General features: G+C 41.2%; 1 protein-coding gene across 11 annotated transcripts in view; it reads right to left on the reverse strand.

Moving 5' to 3' along the window:
- Positions 1–24,954, reverse strand: part of ANKHD1 (ankyrin repeat and KH domain containing 1) — a 100,333-nt gene that overhangs the window by 62,403 nt on the left and 12,976 nt on the right. For all 11 annotated transcript variants that reach the window (XM_063413818.1, XM_063413817.1, XM_063413816.1 and 8 more), the window contains exons 2-5: positions 23,072–23,225; positions 2,830–2,986; positions 1,050–1,197; positions 28–175 (exon numbers count right to left, since the gene is read on the reverse strand). In XM_063413818.1, coding sequence (XP_063269888.1) covers positions 28–175; positions 1,050–1,197; positions 2,830–2,986; positions 23,072–23,225 — 607 coding nt within the window. The remainder of the gene's footprint in view (positions 1–27; positions 176–1,049; positions 1,198–2,829; positions 2,987–23,071; positions 23,226–24,954) is intronic.

Raw genomic sequence — 24,954 nt, forward strand, 5'->3', positions numbered from 1 at the left:
CTAACTGTGCTCCTGCTGCCCAGTTACCTGTGGAGGACTGTGCATTGACATCTGCACAGTGGACAAGGAGGAGTTTGACGATATCCACATAGCCCCCGCTGGCAGCTGCCATCAAGGGAGTGATGTCGCCTTTATTCCCTCGATCTTCCACGTTGGCGTGCATGGCGAGAAGCACCTGGGGAAAAGTTCACTACAGTGAGCAAACTCTAACACCAACCATTTGTTTTTAGTTCAGTGGGGTTTGTGAGACTGGTCCCCCAGGCAGCTGCCACATCCCCTGACAGCCCAATGCCATCCCCAGACCACTCACAGTTACTGCCTGCACTGGGCTCTGCTGCAGAAAATCCTGATTTCTATATTTGTTCATATCTAAGGTCCAGTGAAATAATGACAATTCCAAAAGTCACAGGGCAACTCACTGACCAGAATAAGAGCACAGAAACTGTCACCTGCAATAACGATCAGGGCACCCACAGGTCAAGCTCACAGGTGAGAAGTTCTCTCCCTGTGCTGTGTTTTGGCATCAAAATGTGAAGTTGGGCATTTCCAAGAACTATACCCTAAACATTTCAAAGCAGCTGCCCTTAGATACAGAAGCAATATAGCTCAAAATTAACAGAAGTTATTGCACTGTTGATACAAACGTGATTTAAAAAAAGGATTGTGTGACTGAGACTTGAGCTTTTAGAAGGCAACCAATTGTAGTATTTGAGAATGTTGCTATTTTAGATCCTTTTGCTTGGCAGAACAGCTGGACTGCATCTAGAACAATGCCAGAAAAGTAGATACATCACAAAACATAGGATTCATTCCTCAGACAAGTCCCTTCAACCTAAGGCATATGTGACTGTATTTTCCATTAAAGAAACCCAAACAATAACTGGAAACCCACAATAAGCTGTGGGTTTCATTCACTGATAATTAACTGATATTCTGTTGAAATAATAAAAAAATTGTAATAACCACAATAGCTAAAATGTTTACCTATCAAAGAAGCCCCTCAGACAATGCTTCACAAATGCTTAGTTCTAACTGTATTTGTTACCTACCTGTGCCAGTTCATAATATCCTGCTGAGCAGGCCAAGCACAGCAGGCTCTCCCCTTCCTCAGTGTGTTCATTTACGCTGCGTCCCTCATCCAGCAGCTTCCGGACAGCGTTCACATCCCCATCGGAGCACGCCTCTGCCAAACTGCGACTGCAAAATCAGAGACCACACAGTGAGCTCAAAACACCCCTGCAAGAGCTGGGAGCTTCCCTAGGCAAGGAGGAAGCCTTTAAGTAAAAGCTCTTGACTTCAGTGCTAAGCTTTACTTGAAAATACACCTTATACATATATATATATATTTAAGTGTATCTATATGCACACACATTATTTCCACAGGTGAAATGGAGATAGACACTTTCTCTACTGTTTCAATTAGCTTGTTCCCATCAGTTGCTAACTCGTAATACGCTCTCATACAGCCCATATGCAGCAAGGAGCAGTAAAAGCTGGTTTTTGTGGTGTCTGCAAGACAGGAGCAAACCCCACTGATGCTATTCCCACTTCAGGGAATGCCAGGTACACAGAGGATGTGACCATGACAAACTGCTGACTGCAGGTCCCAAGGCAAATTCCTACTGCAGGCAAAGCCAAGAAGTCAGCAGCCAGCTATCACAGAGACCACTAATATGAATACTGAAACAGTACAAACTTCTGTAATGAAGAGAACAATCACCTACTCTTCTACATCTACAAACGTAACCTTTCTTGAATAAGAACTCAACTCTCTGCTACACAGAAAGAGCAGTAGGTTAGAAAGTAATATTTTTTTGTACTTCCCTCTTACCCTATGAAACCAATAACCTGATGGGACAGTAGCTACACCTCCAGATGCAATCTGCTTCTGCTAATAGTAGAACAGCTCCATTACCAACTATTAACTATAAAATTACCTGAATTTGAAATTAAACCCCATTCCATAGTTGGGGAACTGGGGGTGGTCAGCACGTACAATCAATGGAATTTGAAATAAAACGACATTCCATAGCTGGGGAACCAGGGGAGGTCAGCATGTACAATTAACTGAATTTGAAATAAAATCCCATTCCATAGTTGAGGAACTGGGGGTGGACAGCATGTACAATCAATGGAATTTGAAATAAAACCCCTTTCCATAGTTGGGGAACTGGGAGTGGTCAGTATGTACAATTACCTGAATTTGAAATAAAATCCCATTCCATAGTTGGGGAACTGGGAGTGGTCAGTATGTACAATTACCTGAATTTGAAATAAAATCCCATTCCATAGCTGGGGAACTGGGAGTGGTCAGTATGTACAATTACCTGAATTTGAAATAAAATCCCATTCCATAGCTGGGGAACTGGGCATGGTCAGCACATACAATTACCTGAATTTGCAATAAAATCCCATTCCATAGTTGAGGAATCAGGAGAGGTCAGTATGTACAATTAACTAAATTCGCAATAAAATCCCATAGCTGGGGAACCAGGGGAGGTCAGTATGTACAATTAACTGATTTGCAATAAAATCCCATTCTATAGTTGGGGAACCAGGGGTGGTCAGTATGTACAATTAACTGAATTTGCAATAAAATCCCATTCTATAGTTGGGGAACCAGGGGTGGTCAGTATGTACAATTAACTGAATTTGCAATAAAATCCCATTCCATAGTTGAGGAATCAGGAGAGGTCAGTATGTACAATTAACTGAATTTGCAATAAAATCCCATAGCTGGGGAACCAGGGGAGGTCAGCACACACAATTCACTGAATTTGCAATAAAATCCCACTCTATAACTGGGAGCCAGGGGAGGCCAGCACGTACTTGTCCACCTGCCCGTTGTTGTGGTTGTTCTCGGCTCTCATGCGCGTCAGCGCGGCGGCCGCCTCGTCCAGCGCGCAGCTGACGGACGACGTCAGTCTCCGGAGAACCTCGGGATCTGCGAAGGCTTTGCCATCGGCAGTGGACAATTTACCAATTCCTTCAGTGCACGTTCGTTCATCAGTCAGGTTAGTATGAAAGTCACACAAAAGAAATGCAAAGACACCAGTTTAGAGTTCAGCCACATGCACTATTAGTTAAAAAACATTTGCAAACATGCCGGATAATTAGCTATTTGAACCTAAACTATCTGCTAACGTTTGCCCAAGACCTGAATATTTAATGAACTATAATATAGCAGTAAAAACCCCTTATCTTTCAACTGGCAGCTTTGTTACTTGTCCCAAAGTCTCAACTCATACCTTTGAAGGACTCAAAAGAAACCCCACAACCATCATTTTGGGGTATTAAAGATAAATCCATGCATTATAGCCAAACCCAGAAGTTTGGGAAACAGGTGTGATTATATTTTCTGAATGTGAAGAACTTTTCAACTTAAAACACTTATTACCCCTTTCCCACCCAAAACAAAGCAGACTGAGTTCTAATATATCTTTTTTGTTTAAGAGAAGGAAAAACTTTGAAGTTTATTAATTTAAATTACAGTAATTTACCACTCATAACTGCCCAGCTCTATCTACAGAAACAAAAGTTACAAAATGAAATTTCAAGTATTTTAAGTATACTTGAAATCAATGCCTTTCCTTCACAGACATAACACACTAAAAATGCTTAGCTTCAAGGAACTTTCTTAACTGTTTCTTTTTCTATAACAGTTTCTTTGATCAAGTTTTACTCCACACAGGTTTTACCCCTCATAGTTAAGCACAGCCTATTTAACATGTGCCAGCAATCATTGCAGTGTGGGCAGGGCTTGTATCTTCATGTACAAATGTGCAAACAGCACAAACATCTCCCAGCCACCCACAAAAAAGGCAAACATAAATCAATCAATTTCATGTGCTACAAAAAGCAAATGGTTACTGGTTTATAGATCAGCCAACTTCACCAGTCATGAATCAGTAACTTTTCAATTCCTTAGCTGTTAAAAAGGGTAAAATTAGATACAAACCTCTGGACATAATGCACCTTGTCCCTCAGAAGGTTTGCTATTTGGTATGTGCATATCTCTGCAGGTTTGATTTACACATTTCACACAACCCAGCTTGTAAAGATTACAGAAGAAATTGTATTTCAAGTTTGAACGTTGTCTTCAGACAACGTATTTCCCCAGTTTGAGAGCATCCAATTTGCTTCTTGATCATGTAAGAATCAATACTTACCAAACTTCTCCACCCTAAACTCTTTCTGCCAGCATACAGCAGGCACTGTGACATTCCCCTGCATGGCTGGGGCACTGCTCCAAGGCTGGCTGACAGCACTGGAGCGTGGTGCTGGACACGATGGAGAATCCCTCTCCTGCCATTGACACACACCTTCCCTGGGGTGCAGCAGTTTACTGGGCTGATGGAGATGAGCAATGGAGGTTCAACGAGCTGCTTAAGAGGCTTGTGCACTTCCTCCCTGCCTCCAACATCCCACATCTGGATCCCTTCAGCACTGTCAAGGGGCTACGAAAACCAGTTTATAACTAACTGCGCACTCTGCAATGAAATCAGAAATCACACCTCAGTCTGTCTGGGTTGGAACCCGGCTAGTCCCGAGCAATCAAAGCACAAAAATGAGGGGCCATGGACTCTTGGAGGCCACTGGCCACATGAGCCCTTCCACCTCCAAACTGTCGAGACCATCACCGCTGTGGCCACTGCTGTTAACTACAGTGAGGTTATAAACAAGCCTCAAATGCCACAGCCCACACCTTATTGTATTCATGTAAACTGGATTTGCTGATGGTGTCAAGGGGCTGGAAGTCCTGTCACCTCTGCAGCTGGGGCACGTGGGACAGTGGGGAACAGCGTGCTGGTTTTGCATTGATTGAAGAAAAGTTCTTTTAAAAATATCTCCCAAATTTGCTGTAAACCAGCACAGTCACTGCACAATTGGGTCGGGACATCAATTTAGTCCCAAATACACCAAGAAAGTGACACTTTTCCCACAGCTCTGCCTCCCCAGGATGGCTCACGGAGTAACTGCTGAGATGTTTACACAGGCTATTTCTGGTGGCAGTGCTGCCTTACGCTGCATTGCAGTGTACATAAAGCACTGCTGAAGGAAAGACAAAGAATTAAGTCTTCACAACTCAGCACTGAGGCCTCATCTGGGAGTGCTGCAACCAAATCTGAACACCGTGGTAAACAACATGGAAAAGTACTCGAGAGAAATCCACAGGACCCCTGAGCAAAGGCTAAAAATGCACAGATTTAGCTTACAGGGAGCAACACAACTGCAGTTTCTTCACTTTAAAAAGGTCTAATTGAAGGAGCTGTTAACAGCTCTACTGCTGACAAAAAAAAAAAAAACAAGGTGGAAAATACAAACTCCAGCTAAAGGAAACCAACCCAAAAAACTACCAAAACACCACCATCAAAAACCCCACACAACCCAAAAGCCCACATGTCCTGGCTAACTGCAATTACACAGGATATCTCCATCATTTCAGCTCACCAAGGCAGCAGAACTGACAGGATGCCTGGACAAGCAGGATCTGTACTTGATACATTCTCTGTTTTAGAAGTTTGTTGTGGCATTCATACCTGGGATTTCTGAAGGCAGAAGTCACACCACAGATCTCCTGTGGCTGGTGAAGACACAAACTTGACCCTCTACAGCTCTCCTATTCTGAATTATCTTTTTTCATGGATTAAAAACTGTTTTTCTCCTGGAGGACTCACCAACCACAGGTCACTGACTGTTCCTCCTGGACAGTCAAAGCACACTCACAGCTCTCTCCAGTTTCAGACTTTGTTCCAAAAACTGAGCTATAACCACACCAAGGCTTTTCAGAGGGTAAGTGGATGGTGCCTTTTATCTACCTCACCAGCTAAAGCTCAACCCAGGTGCCATCTCCAGCTCTTACTTTCATATTCTTATACTGCACATGCCAAAACTAATCAACAGCCACAGAAGACATCTGAGCTGACATTTGTTTGGCTGGCTGGAGTCAAAGGGAGACAGACTACAAGAATTACCACTGCAGACACACATCCATTCACTCCCCTTTTGCACATTACACTCAATAATTTACTATATAATAACAATTTGAAGTTTTTATTTTGCTATGATTTAGGATGACTATGCCAGAATCTTAATGCTGCAATGCTCATGTGTCTTTTAATCTCTAATTTACTTAATTTTGTGGCCAAACCACTTGTTCTTGTGTCACTGTCATACACACAGGGACTCCAGCAGTCTGATTTACACACAGGATCTTAGCCAAAATTCTTCTTGCCTCCTCACATCCAACAAATACTGAAATCATCCTCAGGACCATTTTATGCACTCTTGCACAAGAGTGATCACAATTTCTCACATTATTAGTCTCTCTAATATGTTACTGATCTGACACTAGCTGAACTGAAGCCAAGGTCTGACATTCTGCACTTCCTGGAATATTACACATGAGCTCTATAGAGGCCATCCTTTCTATCTTTTCAGAGACTGACGAGTGCTGAAGGTTTAAGTCTGAAAACAGAATCTGGGACCTGGTTTTTTTTATTGAGAACAGTCCACAGCCAATAATTAAATGAAGAGGGAGATGCTTCTAACGCAAGCTTACAGCTTAACATTAAAATTATGATAAGTGTGTTCTTAAGCAAGCCAAAAGGAAGTGCCTTCATCCAACATAACCTGCCCTACAAAGACCAAAGAGATGAATTCAAAAATAGCTTGGAGAGAATTACTGTAAAGCCTGTGCCTTCTAACAACCTACAACGGTGGTCCTGAAAGTCACTAAGGAGATTCCTGAACAACAGACAACCAGAAGAATAGTGGAGAGACTCTCACCTGTACTGTGATGTTCCTGCTTTTACCTCTGCAGGGAAAAGCAGGGCCACTGCAGATGAGAAGAGCCAGACACATCTTCACATCCTCAGTAGTGGGCAGCTCTTATCTGAACACCTGCTGCTGGAGCCAGCTGCTCTCAAACCCGGCAGGAACAAGGCAGCACTACCCAACCATGGCAGAGGTCGCCGACTGAACTCGGGGCCAGATGTTCCACACCTTAATGCCATACTACTGAACTATTTAAATTAGCTTGAAGTTCATTACAGAGGTGTATTAGAACAAGGAACTCACCTTTCAAGGGAAAAGCTTGCTCATCAAATACACACCTACGCTCCTATAGCCAACACTCCAATTTCCTTGTTGACTTTCAGACTCATCAGGGTATTCCCACCTTGTAACTACCAAGGTTAGAGTTTTAAGGTAACCTGAAATCAGCTGATAATTTCTCAGTGTGGTCTGAGTTTAATAAGTCAGAGGTATAGATATTGCTTCAAAAAAAAAAAAAGAAACACCAACAGGTTTGTGCCTTTGGAAAACACAGTTAAGACTCTCATAGGACACACAGCTGGTGTCAACATATACTTTGAACATCAAAGGAGGCTGCTCCAAAAAGACCAACATATCCAAGAGACAATGTCCAGTAATCCTCACAAAGCCCAGCAGATCCAGTGGTGATCGTGTGCTTTCCCTGTCAGTTCCAGCACACTGCATGTTCTAACACACACTGGAGGACATTCACTTGCAACACATCCAATTTATGCCCTCACGTTCATCACAAAGTCTAACTCAGCTTCAGTTCTTATAGATTCTGCTGGGGGTCCTTAATTGCTTACACACCCCAAAGACAGGTTGTGATGGAACTGTGGACAGCTTTGAAAGGCCCAAAGAAGTTCAAAACAAGAATCATGGCCTAGAAATGTGTCCCTTATCTTTTTAACAGTATGTCAGGAATCTGCTCTAATCAGCCTGGTGCACAAGTAGCACCTCAAACAAAGTCAAGAGGGTTCAAGGAAGGAGAGGGGAGGAACTTTATTTTAGGTTCTTTACTGGAATCTCCATTCAGAGGAAATGAGAAGTTCTAGACTGTCCAAAACAACTGCCCCAGCCTCGTGCCAACAAGCAGTGACACCACCAGAACAGTACCAGCTCCAGCACATCACACAGCTCCACAGGACAGGAATGCAACGAGCAGAACTGAACACACTCTGCTCTGTAAGGGCTCAGGTGGCCAAGTGACAAAGTTACACATTGCCTGTGTAACTAATAAAGAAGTGTGCACTTAGCTCCTCTCTAATGATGTCTAAATATTTTCCTAAACACAAATTTCATATTACAGCAGTTTCAGAGCCAGTAAACCAAAGAAAAGCATCCTCTATTTGCTTGTAAAGAGCAGTCCAAAGCCAAGCAAACCAAAAGGAACAGTCATTTGCAAGTTTCACTGCATTAAGATATCTAATTTGCAGCATCAGAACGAGGGACATAAATATATTTACAATTTTTGAATATATTTTAAATATTTACATGTAGCTTATTGTATGCTGATTGCTCAGGCTAAAGTCCTCAAGGCAAAAGCCACATATTGAGTAGTGCTCTTCAGGTAAAGAAATTAGAAAATACTAATAATTCATTCTAGTGCACTTATCTTCTAAAATTCATATGCTTTTAAAAACTTTCATATGAAGTGTTGTTAAAAAAACCTAATCCATACTAAGCTAAAGAACATTAGAATTACAAGGAAAGTCTACTTGTAGTATAAGGAAAATAACTGTTTTAAGTGAGAGTATAGCCTGAGCAATGCCATTTGGGAATTTTTTTTTTTTTTAAGAAAAGCATTATTCAGAATACTTCTCCATTTTCAGTGGGTCGTTTCAACACTACTATTCCCAGGCATGGAACAGTTTGATATGGTAGGAATTATTTTAGTGTTGTTTTCTAAAACACTAAAAAAAATTCATTGAGGCTTTCAGTCTTTCCAAGCCAAGCACAAATCTTTGGAATCACTACCACTGAAAATCACAATTATGGTCTGATCTGAGCTCAGCTCCAGAGCAGTGAAAACTCACTGTACCTGCCCCAGCCCTGTGTATCTGCACTTCACACTAGAACATATCCTTTTATATACACGTGATACAAATTTGCACTATAAAACTATCTTCCCCCTCTCACCAAGTGCATGGCACAAACAGAACTCACTGGCTGCAACTTTTTTTTTTTCTTTTTTTTTTTTTTTTTCTTTTTCTTCTCAATTAGTATTTGGACATGCTAAATAAAATTCATTTAGCATGAAATTATGAGCTACCACTTGAGGGGTTTTTTTTAAATGTTATTAATTAGCATTTTACAATATTTCGTGTCACCATCACAGTTCCCCATAGACTTTAAGAGCAGCTGAGTTTTCAATTGCTACAAATCATATTCCTGACAGCAAACTGTGACACTCAAAAATGACATTTTCAGTGCAATCTGAAAAATCATGTTCAGATCATCTGCTAAGCATTTCCTGGCAAAAGCAGAAATTTATTCTCCTGGACTGTATTTCATGGTCCTTATCTCAAAATATTCCTTCTTCACGAATCCACACTCTTAAGCATAATAGGAAATCATCCACGTTATCCACCAGCGATATTCACAAGTGAAAGGGGATGCCTGAAAAGACCTGAAGGGCCATTACAACATACACACACCTTTGGGGAAAACTTCCCTAGCTCCAGCTCCCAATTTTCACTTACTTGACACTACAAACTCTTAATATTACACTCACATTTACATCTATTTCAATGCATTTGTCAGAACAGGAGCCAGCCATCTCCACCACATGCTCTCCTCTTTGCAGCACAGCAGCTGTAGCAGTGAGATTTTCCTTTTCCAGAATCAAAAGCCAGGAAGTACTTCTCCAGCTACAATTAGTTCTTACTGTTATTTCAGTAACATTTTGATGGCAAGGGTTCCTTTTTGAGATCATCTCCTTTTACATTAGTGTGCTCAAATATGTCACACTCTCAAAAGTAATTTTAAATTCCACGCAAACACAAATCCTTGATTAACTAGTCAATATTCATTAACATTTCTTTTGAGAAATTAGATTCATTAAGTTGCAATTTATAAATTTAGATTTCAATTTAGTCTCACGTCACTTCAATAAGGGTTACCTAGTCAGGGAATTCACTGCCTCAGCCGCCAACCTTCCATTTTTAGTAAAGCTTGGAAGCCCAGTAAGCAAATTCAGCAATGAAAAATGGCTTTACATAAACTTACAGATGTTTCTAGAAAAATCTTAATCTTCCCAAATAGTCTGCAGTTTCATTTAATTCCTTTCCACCAACCTAATCCACCCCATTCCTTTGTTTTCAGAATGCAAGGAAGAATACAGGTATTTGACAGATATGGAATACCAGACATATTTTAGCTTAGAACACTGAAATAAAAGATTGGTTTAAACCTTGTAGCAGAGATTTGTTAACACTTGAGAGGTCAAATAGGACAGAATAATACCAGAAAAATTATCCACGTAACTACTTCCTCAAAACACCTCATCTTATTTAAAATCCTGACCATGTCAGACTTTGCTACAGCAGAACTCTCAATCTTTCTGTCAGTTTGAGTTTTTCCAAGCTTTTAATAGGCATCCATTTTCTCCTAGGTATGAACATTAAGTTTCCTTTTCTAAAGCTAAAATAACATGAGCTTTTCTGTGCCAGTCTAACATTTGGCCACTTCCAGAAGGATGACTTTGTGCTCCTTCTCTCCCCATGTTTCCCCCAGTGCTTTCACACTGGGGGAAAGAAGAGGGAGTTTCCTCCCAGCACATCAAGGTAAGTGTGACCAGCAAAAGTTCTTTCTAGAACTGGTAAGAGGAGAGAAAACCATGCAGAAAGAGCAGGTTACTGCCTATGACAGCAAACAGCCACTAAACCACCTTACCCATCTCACACACCTTCCATCACTCATTCACAATGTCTGTTCCAAATGTTTGTTTCCTAATCCAGGATCTTTATAAAGAAATTCAACCTTTCAATTTTCCAAGATTTTGTTTCTATTAAATCTCTATCACAGAAACATTTGCCTTACTACAAGGCAACAAGTTCCCAGATGCAACCCTCGACACACTGCTGACTGGACACCACGACTTCCAGACACACTCATCACATTTGTGCAGAAAATCATGCTGATCACTCAAACAAATGCACTTTGATCCCATGCATATTGCATGTAGTTTATATGGAAGCATCATGAATTACTCTGTCATGAGTACAGATGTACTTCAGCAGCAGCAAACAGCTTTTCCACCCATCTCACTCTGGGTGATCTGGGAGAGAACTCTGACTCCTGGGTTACCTCGAGTTTTAAAGCAGCAATCACAATCAGGACAGGAGCAACATTACAGTGAAAACAACTGTCAGTTCTGTCTGAGAATAACTCAGTTATTTCTACCTATTTCTACCAGCTCCACTAAATTGCTGGGGTTTGTTCTGGTTTGGTTTTTAATTTTTAATGGAAAAAAGCACTCTTACCCATTGGCAACTAAGACCTTCTTACCAACTTGTTTTTGATTGCAAGAAAATATAAGATTTGAGAAAAATATTTAAAACACAGTACGAACTTTAATTCAAATTATAAAGGAAAAGAATGGGATTAAACAGTGGTTTATTTACGTGATTCTAAAAAACTTCAATTTGTTTTGGTGGTTTGCTGGGATTAAATGGGAGTTACACTGGATATCACAGTTAAATAGGAGCTTAGCACTTTGTTTTAAAATTTTTCTGAATGTCAAAGTCAGGGATTTCTTAATTTTTTTCCCACCCTTAACACGGATAAAAGCCAGCAATACACACCCAGAATGATTTGCCACAGCAGCAAACTACTTGAACATCCAGTGCCTTTTCCCTTGCCAGTCTTCTCCTCCCTCCCCTGCTATCTCCTCCTGCCACAAACCCTGCACACTTTCCCCAGGGCTGCAGCACCACAGAGTATGCAACTCCATTTTATACTTATGGACTTAAATGCTCTTCTGGCTGTCCCACGCTTGCCAGCCTTGCTGTGATTAGCTAAGGGAAAACTTCAGCCAGGGGCGGAATTGTTCGCCTGGCTTTGTTTGCCTTTGAACTGGACACAGTTAAACAGCAGCATCAGCACATCTCCCGAGCTGGGCAGTCACCTGCTCCCAGCCTGCCCGGCACAGTGTGAGCACACACATCCCAGAGCATCCCAGAGCGTCCCAGTGCATCCCAGAGCGTCCCAGTGCATCCCAGAGCGTCCCAGTGCATCCCAGAGCGTCCCAGTGCATCCCAGAGCGTCCCAGTGCATCCCAGAGCGTCCCAGTGCATCCCAGTGCGTCCCAGTGCATCCCAGCGCATCCCAGCGCATCCCAGCACATCCCAGAGCATCCCAGTGTATTCCAGCACATCCCAGAGCATCCCAGTGTATTCCAGCACATCCCAGAGCGTCCCAGTGCATCCCAGCACATCCCAGAGCGTCCCAGTGCATCCCAGCACATCCCAGAGCGTCCCAGTGCATCCCAGCACATCTCAGTATGTCCCAGTGCATCCCAGTGCATTCCAGAGCGTCCCAGTGCGTCCCAGAGCGTCCCAGCGCATTTCAGTATATCCCAGAGCGTCCCAGAGCGTCCCAGCGCCTGCCAGAGCATCCTGGCTCATCCCAGTCCATCCCAGCGCATCCCAGCACCTCCCAAAGCACCCCAGAGCACCCCAGAGCACCCAGTGGCACAGTGCTGGGCATGGAGAGCTGCCGTCATCCACCCAGTGCCCAGCCAGAATCACAGAAGCTCTGCTCAAATTCTGAGCTTTGGACATCAGCTCAGACACTCCTGTATGTCAAGGAAGAGAAGAAACAATCTGATTGCTTCTGGGTGCTTACACAAAGCGGTTTTGAACCTCTAAGTCACTCTTGGGGAATTTATTTTAAGCTAAGATTGTAGTGCATACAATATTTACACATACAACTACAAAGGTGGCAACTTACTAAATGATCCAGAAGCAGAGATTATGACCTCTGTAAAGAGAGCTACAAATTTTTTACTTTGTGCCATCAAATATGGAAAAATGTACGCAGTTAATTTAATTATTTTACTGAAAAATATCACAGCTAATGGTTGGCAATTATTCTTCATATGTTGGTTCTTTCTTTCATGGCTTATCAGAGAGAAATGTTTTCTCATTTCAATTCTGACAATTGCTTGGCTCCAAGAATCTGAAAGATACGTGTCAGAGCTAAGACTGCCACTGAAACAAGGGAAGGAGGAACATGGAAATGGCACTGTCCACTGTGCGAGGGTAGGGAGCAAAGAAAAACCTCACATATCCCCAAGAAACATCAAGAGAAGAAAAAAAATATTCATGCTGAGAAAAGTGCATAGAATTCCTGTTCATGACTTGTAGCATTCTAACTCAGCTCAGTATTTCATGTCTCATCCTCTTCAGGGCTTGTGTCCCTTGAAAACAAGTTCCTTCACAGACTCTCCCACCTATTTAGTGGGACAAGGGGAAGAGAGTGGAATTACTTTCTGCTTTTTGAGTAACCTAAAGGAAGGGAAAGTATCACACCCCTGTGGAGACTGACTCCAGGATATGACCCCCCTGCACAACAGAGATGCAGGAAGGCACGAACTCGAGTAACCTTTGAGTGCTATTTATAGACAAACAGCCCATTTGAACTCTTCTCAAAGTTTCTGGCAGTCAGTGGCAAACTGAGCCCCAATGAGCTGTAATTGCCTTCCTGAATCACAAAGCAGCTCGGACTCAGGACAGTACTCAGTGACTATCTGGGAAAAAGACATTTGAAAATAATACTGCATTTTCAAGCAAAGATCTAAGAGCAAACTAAGTGCCAGTAACATCACTGAGTTAACTCAGACATCCAGAGTTTCAGCCCCCAGTTTATGGTAATTATGTATGGCAAAGCAAGCCAAAACACTGAGCATTTTCAGAGGGTGGTCAAGTGCACCAGTCCTTCAAAAAACAATCACCACACCACTGGTGCATAAATTCATGTCTCAAACTGAACGCTTGAGAAACTCTTCACAAAACCCTCTCCTCTGCCTAAAAAGATCCCCAGCCTTTCAGCTTGCTGTCATCACTACACATATGCTGCATAACAAAAGATCCTGAAAGACTGACCTTCGAGAACGCCACAGTAGATTGGAGTACCAAACTACCAAAAATCAGGATACTACAGTCCTCAGAAAAAAAATACAGAATTTATTTTACCATGACCCAACCTGAAGAAAGAACACACCCATCTACTGCTAACACCCCTCTACAAGAACATCCCAGCAGTGGTCATCCCATCTATTTATTTTTTTGTAGCATCCTCTTGTAGTTTTAAAAACAAAAGAGAAGAGATGCATTTTCACCCAGCTCCATGTCTCTGAAGCTCTGGTGCTTCAGATGGGAGATTTTGTCCATCAGAGGTCACAGAATCCAACATGTGGCACCACACAGAACAAGTTTTACTGAGCTTTTTCAGAGCACAATGCTGAAAGAAACTGTAACAAGAACAAATCCAATGGAGAGAGTTCCTAATAATAGGGAGTATGGAAAAGTCCAGCCAATAAAGGTTCTACCAAAGCAAACTTCTTTCACTGTTTCCTCCAGGTCTTTGCTCTTCATCTGTGTAAAGACTAAAATAAAGTTGTTGTAGGTCTTGCTGTGTCTCTACAGCTGGGAGGAGGATCAGGTACTGAGTGCTCTCGTTATAAGTTAAGGCTCATAGCCAAAAGCACAGCTATAGTGCAAGTTTATCCTTTTTTCATTAGCAAATCTTCCTGTTTTCCCTCTAGAGACTTCCCAAACATGCTGCTCACTTGGTTTTGGCAATACTAGACAAAGCTAGCTAGAAGTTGGGCCAGGTTGGTTAGAAAATTCTTGCTTGCTGTGGTCTTCTTGCTACTCAAAAGCCAACTAATTCTTCGAAAGCTAAGACAATTTTAGCCTTTATAATGATTCTGTGTTGAGAAGTTTTTTTAAAGGACATATTCAAACATGAATGTCAGAAAAAATATAAATACACACATATACAGGAACAGTCAGCTGCACAAACATGGAATAATTTGTAACAGTTCTTCAGAAAAGTAGTGATAGATTTAAAGACAAATTCAACTTGCAAACCAAAGGCAAAAGGCAGACAACAAATGGAGATGTATAAACAAAACACAGCTTGCAGGACAGATGAAATAACACTCCTCTCTCCATGCATCAATAGAGCTCAGCTTCAGTAACACGACTCATTTGGGGCACAAAGTTATGAAGAACAGCGATCACGTACTGAGACTCCAGAGGAGAACAAGAGCAGTTGAAAGTCTAAAGAACACGAGTTAAGGGCAGAGAAAGGTTAGATGTTATTTAGAAAACAGAAAAAAAAAGGAAAAAGAAAGCTAACTGAGGTTGATAGCAGCCTGCAAATCAGCGCTAAGGATGGCTGCACTGGAAAAGGGAACATTGGACCTGGATAGATGCATTAAACAAGCTGTTAAAGCCACTGAAAACCCCAAACTGCTTTACTACATCTTCCTTCCCTCCCTCACAAAGCTCTTCCAAAGGAAGCAGCTCAGTGCTCCCTTCACCCTTGAATGACACATTTCAGTACATAACACTGAGGCCTGGCAGTCCCAAACCCCCCTCATGCCAAGGGCTGCAGTGGGCCTGGCACGCTCTGGAGCCTCCAGCACTGAGCCTGTGTCCAGCCAGCTCCTAACGCCCCCCGTCAGGAATGGCACAAGCACTGCTGAATCTGCCCGGGGAGAAGCAAGAGAAGATAAAACTGAACCTACTGAGACTTTTTTCAGCCAAATTTTCAAAAAACTTTTAAGGAGCTGTACAGAATTTCAGAGAAAGGTGATGCCTAAATGACAGGTTAATAATTCTTGGTTTGGAGGTAAGTTTTATTATACAGGAGGAAAAGTCCCTGAAGAGCTGCACTGTGCATTTTGCTCCCACAGCAACTACTTTCCTGATGAATACCACCAGGATAACTTGATGCAATGCAATAATTTTTTTTACATATCGTAAGTATGTATTGAATCTTCAGGTATTTAAAAATTCATATTCACAAAGAATATAACCTGCTTCTTTGTGCAAGATGTTTAATGTATTACAGCTCATTTTAAATTTAGAGATTTAAGTTCTTAGCTTTCAAAGTATGGTCTGTAAAACAGCACAAAATAATTTATAAGGAGGAAATGAAGATGCTCATACCCCACTGTAAAAAAAGCCACTTGTTTCCATAAGCAGAATCAAAAATGAGTGGCAGTCTCTTTCACATATTTTCATTTTAATCAATCTGGTGAAAACTAGCTTGCTTTCTAGAAATAAGCAGAACTTAATAATTTACACTATGTGTAAACTATATTACCATTTGTTTTCTTAGAAACTTGCTTATAATTACTTCCTAAATATATAGAAATAACATTTTGTCAAAGTTGAGTAAATAATTAAAAAACACAAACATATTGTGTTACATTGCAAAGTATTGATGACTCAGTAAACCTGTTACCTCTGACACTTCAAAAGATCCCAAATATTTGATAAGAGTATAGAACTGACAGATGTGTCATAGCCCACCCCAAGAGCTCAGGCAGCTCCTCTGCTGTGTCCCCAGACACACAAGGTGACCCGTATTTGTTTGGGCAGCGAACAGCCCTGACTCCTCACAGGACACTTCCGTCAGCTCCACCAGGGGTGGCTCCACATCCAGGCTGCCAACCTGACTTACCAGTTAGTCCAGTATGGAGCTAAGTGGCTGGCACTGGTTACTGCCACCATGCTTGAGTATTAAGCTATAAGAATATTTCACAAAAAAGTTCCCAAAAAGGGAAATCCGATAGACTGATTCAGATCTGATCATCTGCACACCCCAAAGCACCCGGCCAATACTCAAACTCTCTTTTGAACACTTCCAAACTCTGATTTTATCACCATGTGCTAAGGAAACTATATGACTGACAAATGCAGACAACAACAAATGAAGCAAACAGTGTAACTGAGGTTTTTTAAATAAACTACTAAGACTCTTCTTAGAGAAGATACAAACAAGAGATTAGGGCTTGTCTACTCCTCACTCCTTCCTCCCTTTCTCCTGACACATTTCAGGAGAAGAGCCACGTTCTGGTGAACTCAAACTTCCCAGAGCAGTGACTGCTTCACTTCCCCCAGTTCCCATCTCGGCCCCCTCCCTCCCAGCACCCCAGGACAGCAGCACAGCACAGCACAGCACTGCTGAGAGAGGCAGGGGCACGGCCCCCAGAGAACAGCTCTGCACTGCTTACACCACGTCTCAACTCAGGACTGCCAATAAAGCACTGCTGCTTTTCTCCTGCCCAAACTCTCCCTACATTCCTTTTGGCTGAGGATACTCCCAGTACTAATAGAAGAAGAAGTCCTGAAATCAATACTGAATGGAAAAGTTTTTTTTCCAGTAAGTTCCCCATATTGGAACAAAAGAGAAAAGGGTGTTTTATCTTACACAAGAATCCAACTTGCATGAAAAATGAAACATAGCAGAAGGAAAATAGAGTGGAGAAGTTAATAAAAATTATGTCCAGAACTGAAAAAATCTTGTTAAAAGGAGGATTGCACTAATTGTTTATGGTACAATCATGAAGACCTTGCTGATTACTTATGACTACCTCTGACATACATACAGAGATGTATATAAATATGTAGGCAACTTGAGAGATTGAGGAGAACCCTGGCCAATTTTTATATCTCACAAAATAAAACTGGTAAGTTTTTGTTTCATCTCTTCCCACTCCCACTCCCCTCTGGAGAAAAGCTAAAATCATCTTCACCAAAGAACTCCAAAAGTAAAGCTTTCAGAGCTGGTAAGGTAACTTAGCCATCTGATACCTAAAGACAGCAATTTAAGTGTTATAACAATGAGACTGTTCTTCACAGCAAAATCCATCTAGAAAACAGCTAAAAAATATGAAGCTGATACATTTAACACACTGTCAAAGCAAGGAAGCATTAATTTGACTAAGAGCAGGATTAGACTAGAATTTTTCTAAGCTAAAAGCCTACTAGAATAAAGAAAATATTTAAATCATGCAAAATCTCAGAGAGATATAATATTAATAATTCAATTACATGCACACAATTCAGTTTATCCAACTTATTCAAAAGCACCACAAATCTGCATGTTTCACATACCATATATTCCTTCCCACTCTGAATCTTTAGACGGTGAAGAAAGAAAATTAGTAAGTCATTGTAATGTGCCAATATCTCAAAAGGAAGAAGCTTTCCAGTTAACAAGACAGTGGTGACTTCAGTGGCAGGGCAGCTTTGATCTCCAAAGAAACACCCACAATGAGGCCTATTCAAACTGTCCTGTGAAAACTGTTTCCCTTACTTGGTCTCTACACCATGTCCATACAACACTAAGTACTTTAGATCAGATCAAATTGTGGTGAAAAGCCTTTCTTGGTTAACAACCAGTCACAATAACTGGACTAAGGTAAGATTTTGGCCATGCTGAAGGAGGTTAAACATGCTTCAGATTTGATATTGCAATGTTTTTACAATAAAATTACATCTCTGCTCAAATTTCAACAATCCTCTCTGACTCCCCCTCAAAAAGACCCTCCTTCTCTTTCTTTATTTCATAACACCAACACAGATTTAGATATGATTTGCTGTATTCCACAATCACAGAGGTGCAACCAATAAACTGACAAACATGAATCTGTTCTCTGCAGATCCCCACTTCTGTAGTTTCAAGTGGAGCTTGGACAGCCCTTCAGACATTAAGTTTTTAATGCCCATCTTCATTTAAATCACACCTCAGTTACTCATCAGCCCCGAGAAAAGAAAAACCAAGTCTGCACATGAATCTTCATAAATAACATGATCAAAGAATTTCTCTAGCCCAGTCTCTGACACTTTCTGAGGGTTCCCTTGGATGCAGGATGAAAGCAAGCTGTGCCTCTCTGGCACTGTTCTTTTAGACCACAGCTCACTCCCTGGTAACCCCTGTTGTTAGTGAATAATGAATGGGTTCGATCACATCACAAGAAAGAAAAAAAACCAGGTTTGGTCAATAGGTTGGCAAGTGAGTAAACAGAAATACATATACACAGAGGAAAGCACTCCATTTCACAATTGCTGAATCTACTCTAAGCTTTCAGTTTATCCTAAAGCAGGTAATTTCACCTGGGCTCGTTCATATTATCATCTGTGTTCTGTATTTCCACTAAGCAGGTGATCGCTTCCACTTTATGCCTTTCCCAGTTCCAAAATACACAACCTACTCCTCCCCCCACCAGCCTTTCAAAGAGCCCTCATGGCTGAATGAACTATTGAAATTCACAGGTATTAACAGTTCTAATAATTTATTAGAACTCGATTACTCTTTCACCATTTATACTACAATTAATCCCTCGAAGTCTCAAAAACACTACACCATCTGTGAGGGTCTCCAGCCAGCTTTAATAGTGTATTCAATCAGAAAAGAAGGATGTGCAGAACTCTGCTCCCTGTTTGAACATAAGGATGGACTATTCACACGTTTCATTAAACAAACCTTTGGCTCAACATTCTCCCTCTCAAAATATTTTCCTCACAAGCCTCTTTGCAAACAATAGTGGGAGTCCTGAAGAACTCACTGCTTACAGAACTCCTCCCTGTGTAGATACTCAACAGGAACATCATGTCCTCCAAAGGCAGCTGAAGTGTCTTTACCACTTTCTTTTGCATCTTTTTTTTGATGCTTCATTGTCAAAGTGTTTCAATGTTCAGATTGAGAAGGAACACACTTCAAATCTCTGCTGGTAGGGACACAGGCACTCCAGCTATTTCCTCAAGTCAAAAAGCAGTTCAGTAACACTCTGTCACTTCCAGAAAACTCAGCCAAGCCATGCTGACACACTATCAACAGGGTATTGCAACTGCAGGGATTAACATTTTGACATTTCACAACTTTCTGTAGAAATCTGTGTTTTCAGTGCAGAATACACCAAATGGGCATCCAGGATTTTTGTCTGGCCACGTGCCTGAACCAACACCTTTCTCTGTCCTCTAAAACAATCTGCAGCAAGAGGACTGCACAACACAAGCCATTCCCCCTCCTGATGCCAATACAAGTCGGGAACAGAAAATGAAACAGGTTTAACCTGTTGGAATTTTCCCACTTTGCCCTTTTACCAACACATGTTGAGGACTCACAAGGAACCCACCAAGAAGAGCAAGAGCTCTCAAGGCTCTAACGATTCATCCCCAGTAGCACAGAGCTCTCAATCTCCAGCTGTCAACTACTGCCCCTAAAAAGGGCATTTAATAGACTTTCTTACTGAAGATCTGCACAAGAATCATGACTCTTCAGAGCTAAAATATTATTTTAGGAAATCAACAGTACCCTAATTAACAGTGGATCGAAACGTTTCTAGTGCAGAACAGGACTCCACTCTCAGAATACTAATAATCTGTTTTTGAGAAATGGAAACATCCTCCAAGCAGGATGGTTCTCATTCCATAGGTTATTTTACCTATAAACCCCTTCTCTGCTAATAGGAGTTAAACTGAAGGAAGATATACAAGACTTGGTTTGTTTAGGTTAAAACTTGCCAAACAGCAGGATTCAATTCTTTTAATTTATCTTCAGTTTCTGAAGGTGGAAACAACTCATATTTATAATGGTCTCTTGGTCTTCAGATTGTAGAACTACTTTTTGTGAAATAATACAAACACTGACAGTTGCTTAGAGGTAGTTATTCATTAATAAAGTGCCTGTTCTTTCACAGAATAATTTATGGTTATCTAAACTGAAGCTAATCAGGCAGGTTTTCAGAGAGAAACAAGAAATCTGTGTCTGTGTGCACATGTAACTGCTGCTATGCCAAGGGGGTGAGACACAACCCTCTTGCTAGAAATTTGGCTTAAGGCTCTCACTTTCAACATCCACAATCCTTGAAACAGAATAAGCAAGTGGAAAAAGATCCAGCACTCTCATGGTGAGTAAATACAATCTATAGAAGCATTTTCAAGCAGTTCAAATAACCTCTGGCTTCTACACTAGCCTGTGCAGCAGCTCTCAAATCAAGACAGCTGCTTACAAACAAAACACAACTCCTACAAATCCTACAGTACACAACAGCTGAAAAGCACTTCTGCACTTCAAACAGCAACATCCCATGTGGCTGCAGTTGCTAGAACTCACCTTGCAGAACTAATAAACAACATGTCCATGTGAGATCCGAGCATTAAAGGATTCAGGAAGAATGAGCAAAACTAGTTTTGCAAGTCATACTCATTAAGATTCTAATGACACAGCCACAAGGCTGGCATGTGAGAAACCCCAAGAAATCCAAGACACTGAACAGAAGATTGATTTTCCTCTAGGTTTGAAGGTGGAATCAAGCCTATCACAGGGGGGTCATCAAAACCAAGCCCAAGCTATGCCTGGAAACTACAGACAAGGCTTTAAATGTGTTTGAGCCACAGTTTTGCTATCTATTTTGCCAAGCTATCCTTAATGCTGAGGACTGAACTGTGATTAAAAGAACAGCAGAAATCACTTGCTTTTGCCAAACTGCAAAAGAATACAAAGGCCCAACACCAGGCTGCCATAATAGAAGCCTAAAAGTTCATTTAGGGTTAAAAAGGGTATTTTAATCAAATCAGGCAGATAAATCCAGTGATGATATTACAACATCTCCCAAAACCACTAACATCTTTTTCAATCACTGTCAAATTATGGCTTTTATTAATGAACTACGAGATTTGCAGCATCTTCTTTAGGTTAGCCTGGTATTTTTAGTATTCCAATCCACAGTGGGAAAGACAAGTACAGCTTAACTAGAGAACTCTCCCCAGAGTATTTTCACTCTTTTGATCTCACACATTCATCAAGTGGCTTTAATTTTGTCCAGTCTTTTTAGAGAGGGAGATGAAGTCCTTATCAAAGGCACTCCTTTTTTTGATTTACTCTTCTTTCCAGATTCCTTCCACCCTGCTCATGTACTTGGGAAAACCAAGACATGGAAACCTCAGCTAAAAAACCAAATTATCTAATCCTGGGGACAAATACTCAACTACTGCCTAGAAATGTGAAGACAGCATTGTCACAGGGGTTACAAGCAGCAAAGGTACCTCCTGGACGTGACAAATACTGTGAGATCCCTGTGAGCACTGCAGCCCAGCACTGCCCCCAACACCAGCCAGAATAACTGGGGATTTATAAAGCCAGAAATAGGCTTTGAGACACAGCAGCCACCAGGTACATGACAGGAACTGATTTTCTTTTTTAAAAGCACTTAGAAAGGGAATAAATTATTCAAATCCTGTTAGTGCATGGAGTATCCCAGGACCAGCCTGTGTTCCCTGCAAAACAAAGTTTGGTCCTCATGAGCTAGAGCTGATAGGCTGCTGCAACTTCCTGCTGACAAAAGCTGTGCTGTGTTTTACGTTGGGTTTACTTCAAATCAAAAATGCAAAGAGAACCCGAATCCCAAATCCCTGTCCCTTTTGCTTCCTCAGAATAAAACTCTCCTTTAAGGCTATACACAGCTTAGCATCAGAACACCTGCAAATCAGTGCTATTTTATGTAGCTCTTTAAGTGTTCCAAAGTAAGGTGTGAAAACTCCAATTTCAGCACACCACTACAAGTCTGAGTATACACCCGTGATAATCAAATGGGATTTCTTTCAAAGCAGGGGTTTATATCTTTTTGTCATTGGAATTTTGAGACTAACAAATAATTTCTAAGTCCATTACAAACATCCCAGTCACAAATTGTAGGAGGATTTGAATTAGTCAAGCTTTCACTCTTAAACTAATAAATGTAGAGGCAATGTTCATCAGGTCTGGCTCCAAACCAGCAATGTTTAACATGTATTTCCTAACAGCAAAACCTCAGAACTACAGAATGTGAAAATGCTTTTGTGAAAGTTAAAACAGAGAAAAAAGTATTTTACCTGTAAATTCCTGGAGTAATGACTTAATAATTACATATTGACCAAAGCAGTAGGGAAAAAAAAAGTCATTTTAGCAAGTCCACTTCCTTCTATTCTCTCCCCATTAATTCTCCCTCTGGTAACACATGTAATCTCAAGTCAATGAAATACCATTTAATTCCAATTATTTTTTCTAACTTTGTATGTACACAAAGAGTGGACCAAGCAACCTGCAACACTTGTAAGAGTTAAGAGCTTCTTTTCCATGTTCTGCTCATCATAAGAAACTTCCAGACTCCTGAACATTGCACTAGTGTCAAAATTTATGCCAGATCTGTGTACAAATCAGGTTCAGAAAAAGAACTATACAAGGAAAGTACCTGCTGCCTCCAGTAAGGCTTCTAGTCTTGCTTGTGTTTCTGGATCCACAGTTCTCAAGTCCGCACCTTCTGCAGCACTCGATAAGAATAACTCTGATGTGGTTTTAAGTACTGGGTTATCAAGATCTTCTTGGTCCAAAATAAATGATTCAACCTGTTTGCCAAGTTAGAAAAACAATGTTACCAGTTTTGAAGCTTTTAAGTAAATCTCAAATATTACCCCCAGAAATTCACATGAAAATAATCTAAATGTACTATCATAATTGTCTTTTAACTGCCAAGAACATAGAAGAAAACTACAAAAAACATCTGGTCAACTCACTGAAGAGGTAGTTTAAATAACAAAGGAAAAAACCCTTGCATAAAAAAATAATTGCAAAAATTACAATTTAAAACACCATAAATACAGCAAGGCCAACTCAGATTAAATACAGAATAAGTGTTTTGCATGTTTGCACAGTTAATCACCCAAGCAGGCAGCCACAAGAGGCTGTAACATCTTTGTCACCAGCTCATCTACCACGTTATTAATAAAAGCCACCAGTAATGATTTTGGTAGAGCTGGACCTATCTGAGTGCCAGCAGAAGATGGAATGTTCTCCCGAGATGCCTCTCACTTCCCTTTTAAAAGTAATTTCAACGCAGGCAGCACAAAGATTTTGTTTGTTTTGAGCAGGAACACAAGAGTTGACCCAAACTCACACCAAAACATGTGCCTGTCCCCACGCTGGCACTCAGCAGTGCCCGGTGTGCTCTGCTCTCTGGACAAGAGCAGATCTGCAGAAGGATCAGGCAGGCAGGGATTCAGGTATTCCAGCCGAGCAGCAGTAATGCTGTCCCACCAGTGCCACACGTGACCTCCACACACAAGCCCATGGAATTACTCAACATAACACACTGCGCTTCTGTGACAGCTTGCCAGAGTAAACAAGGAGGATACCTGACTCACACTCTAATGAGAGCACAGCTACATTTCAGAATCTCCCAAGCTCACACATAATCTCCTCTGTTTTCAGTAGTATTTTAAGAAAAAAACACTATTTCATAATTAGGTGTTGTCTGTTATCTGTACCAACACTACTGGTGCCTTAGATTTGCTGTAGAAATGAAACATTCCTGTTACTCAGGCACTGCTGCCCCCTCCCACTTCATACCCCAGTCTCATCTTCGTTTCTCAGTTTTCCCCAAAATACTTTCCCCCTATTTTTCTCACCCCAGCAGAAAACTAACATCTTTCCCCTGGAAAGAGCAAATTTATACTTCAAAAAAAATCAAATCAGGCCATCTGCAAATTCATTAAGTGCTCCATTGTGTGAACAATGTTAACAGGATCTGGGAGCAGCACAGAGCACTGCTATTCAAGAGCAACTGGGGTTCCTTCATTTCTCCCTCTTTTTGATATGTAAATGGCTGTAACACTATCCCCTGGTGTCCGAGCCAGCCCTGCGTGCCAGGGAAATGCTAACATTGGAATAAAATGCGAATCAGGGAGCAGGTATGACTTTTTAGGAACATGGCACACAAGGCCCACATCTCAGCGGATATTTGTGATCCTGGCCAGCTCATAGATAGTAGATCTTGTGTGCCAGACACAATATTAAAGGTAAGGCAGCAGGTTCTGATTTGTTGCTCAGAGAAACAAGATTTCTAGGTTAGTCCAAGCAATGGTCCTAAAATCAGAAACTGTCAATTGCAAGAAAGAGTTGAACAATAAACAAGCAGAAAATTAGTGACCTAAACCCGTGATACATTTGTGCTACAAACAAAAAAGAGCTATTTAAAACTCACAGCAAAATGCATCCCTACAGTATGAGCCTCCTCAGCAGAAATCAAATTCTGAGTTAGTCCATAGCCAGCCCAAGGACTTCCTGCTTTCATGAGCT

Source organism: Prinia subflava, chromosome 16 (assembly GCF_021018805.1).
Source record: "Prinia subflava isolate CZ2003 ecotype Zambia chromosome 16, Cam_Psub_1.2, whole genome shotgun sequence".
Classification (NCBI taxonomy): domain Eukaryota; kingdom Metazoa; phylum Chordata; class Aves; order Passeriformes; family Cisticolidae; genus Prinia; species Prinia subflava.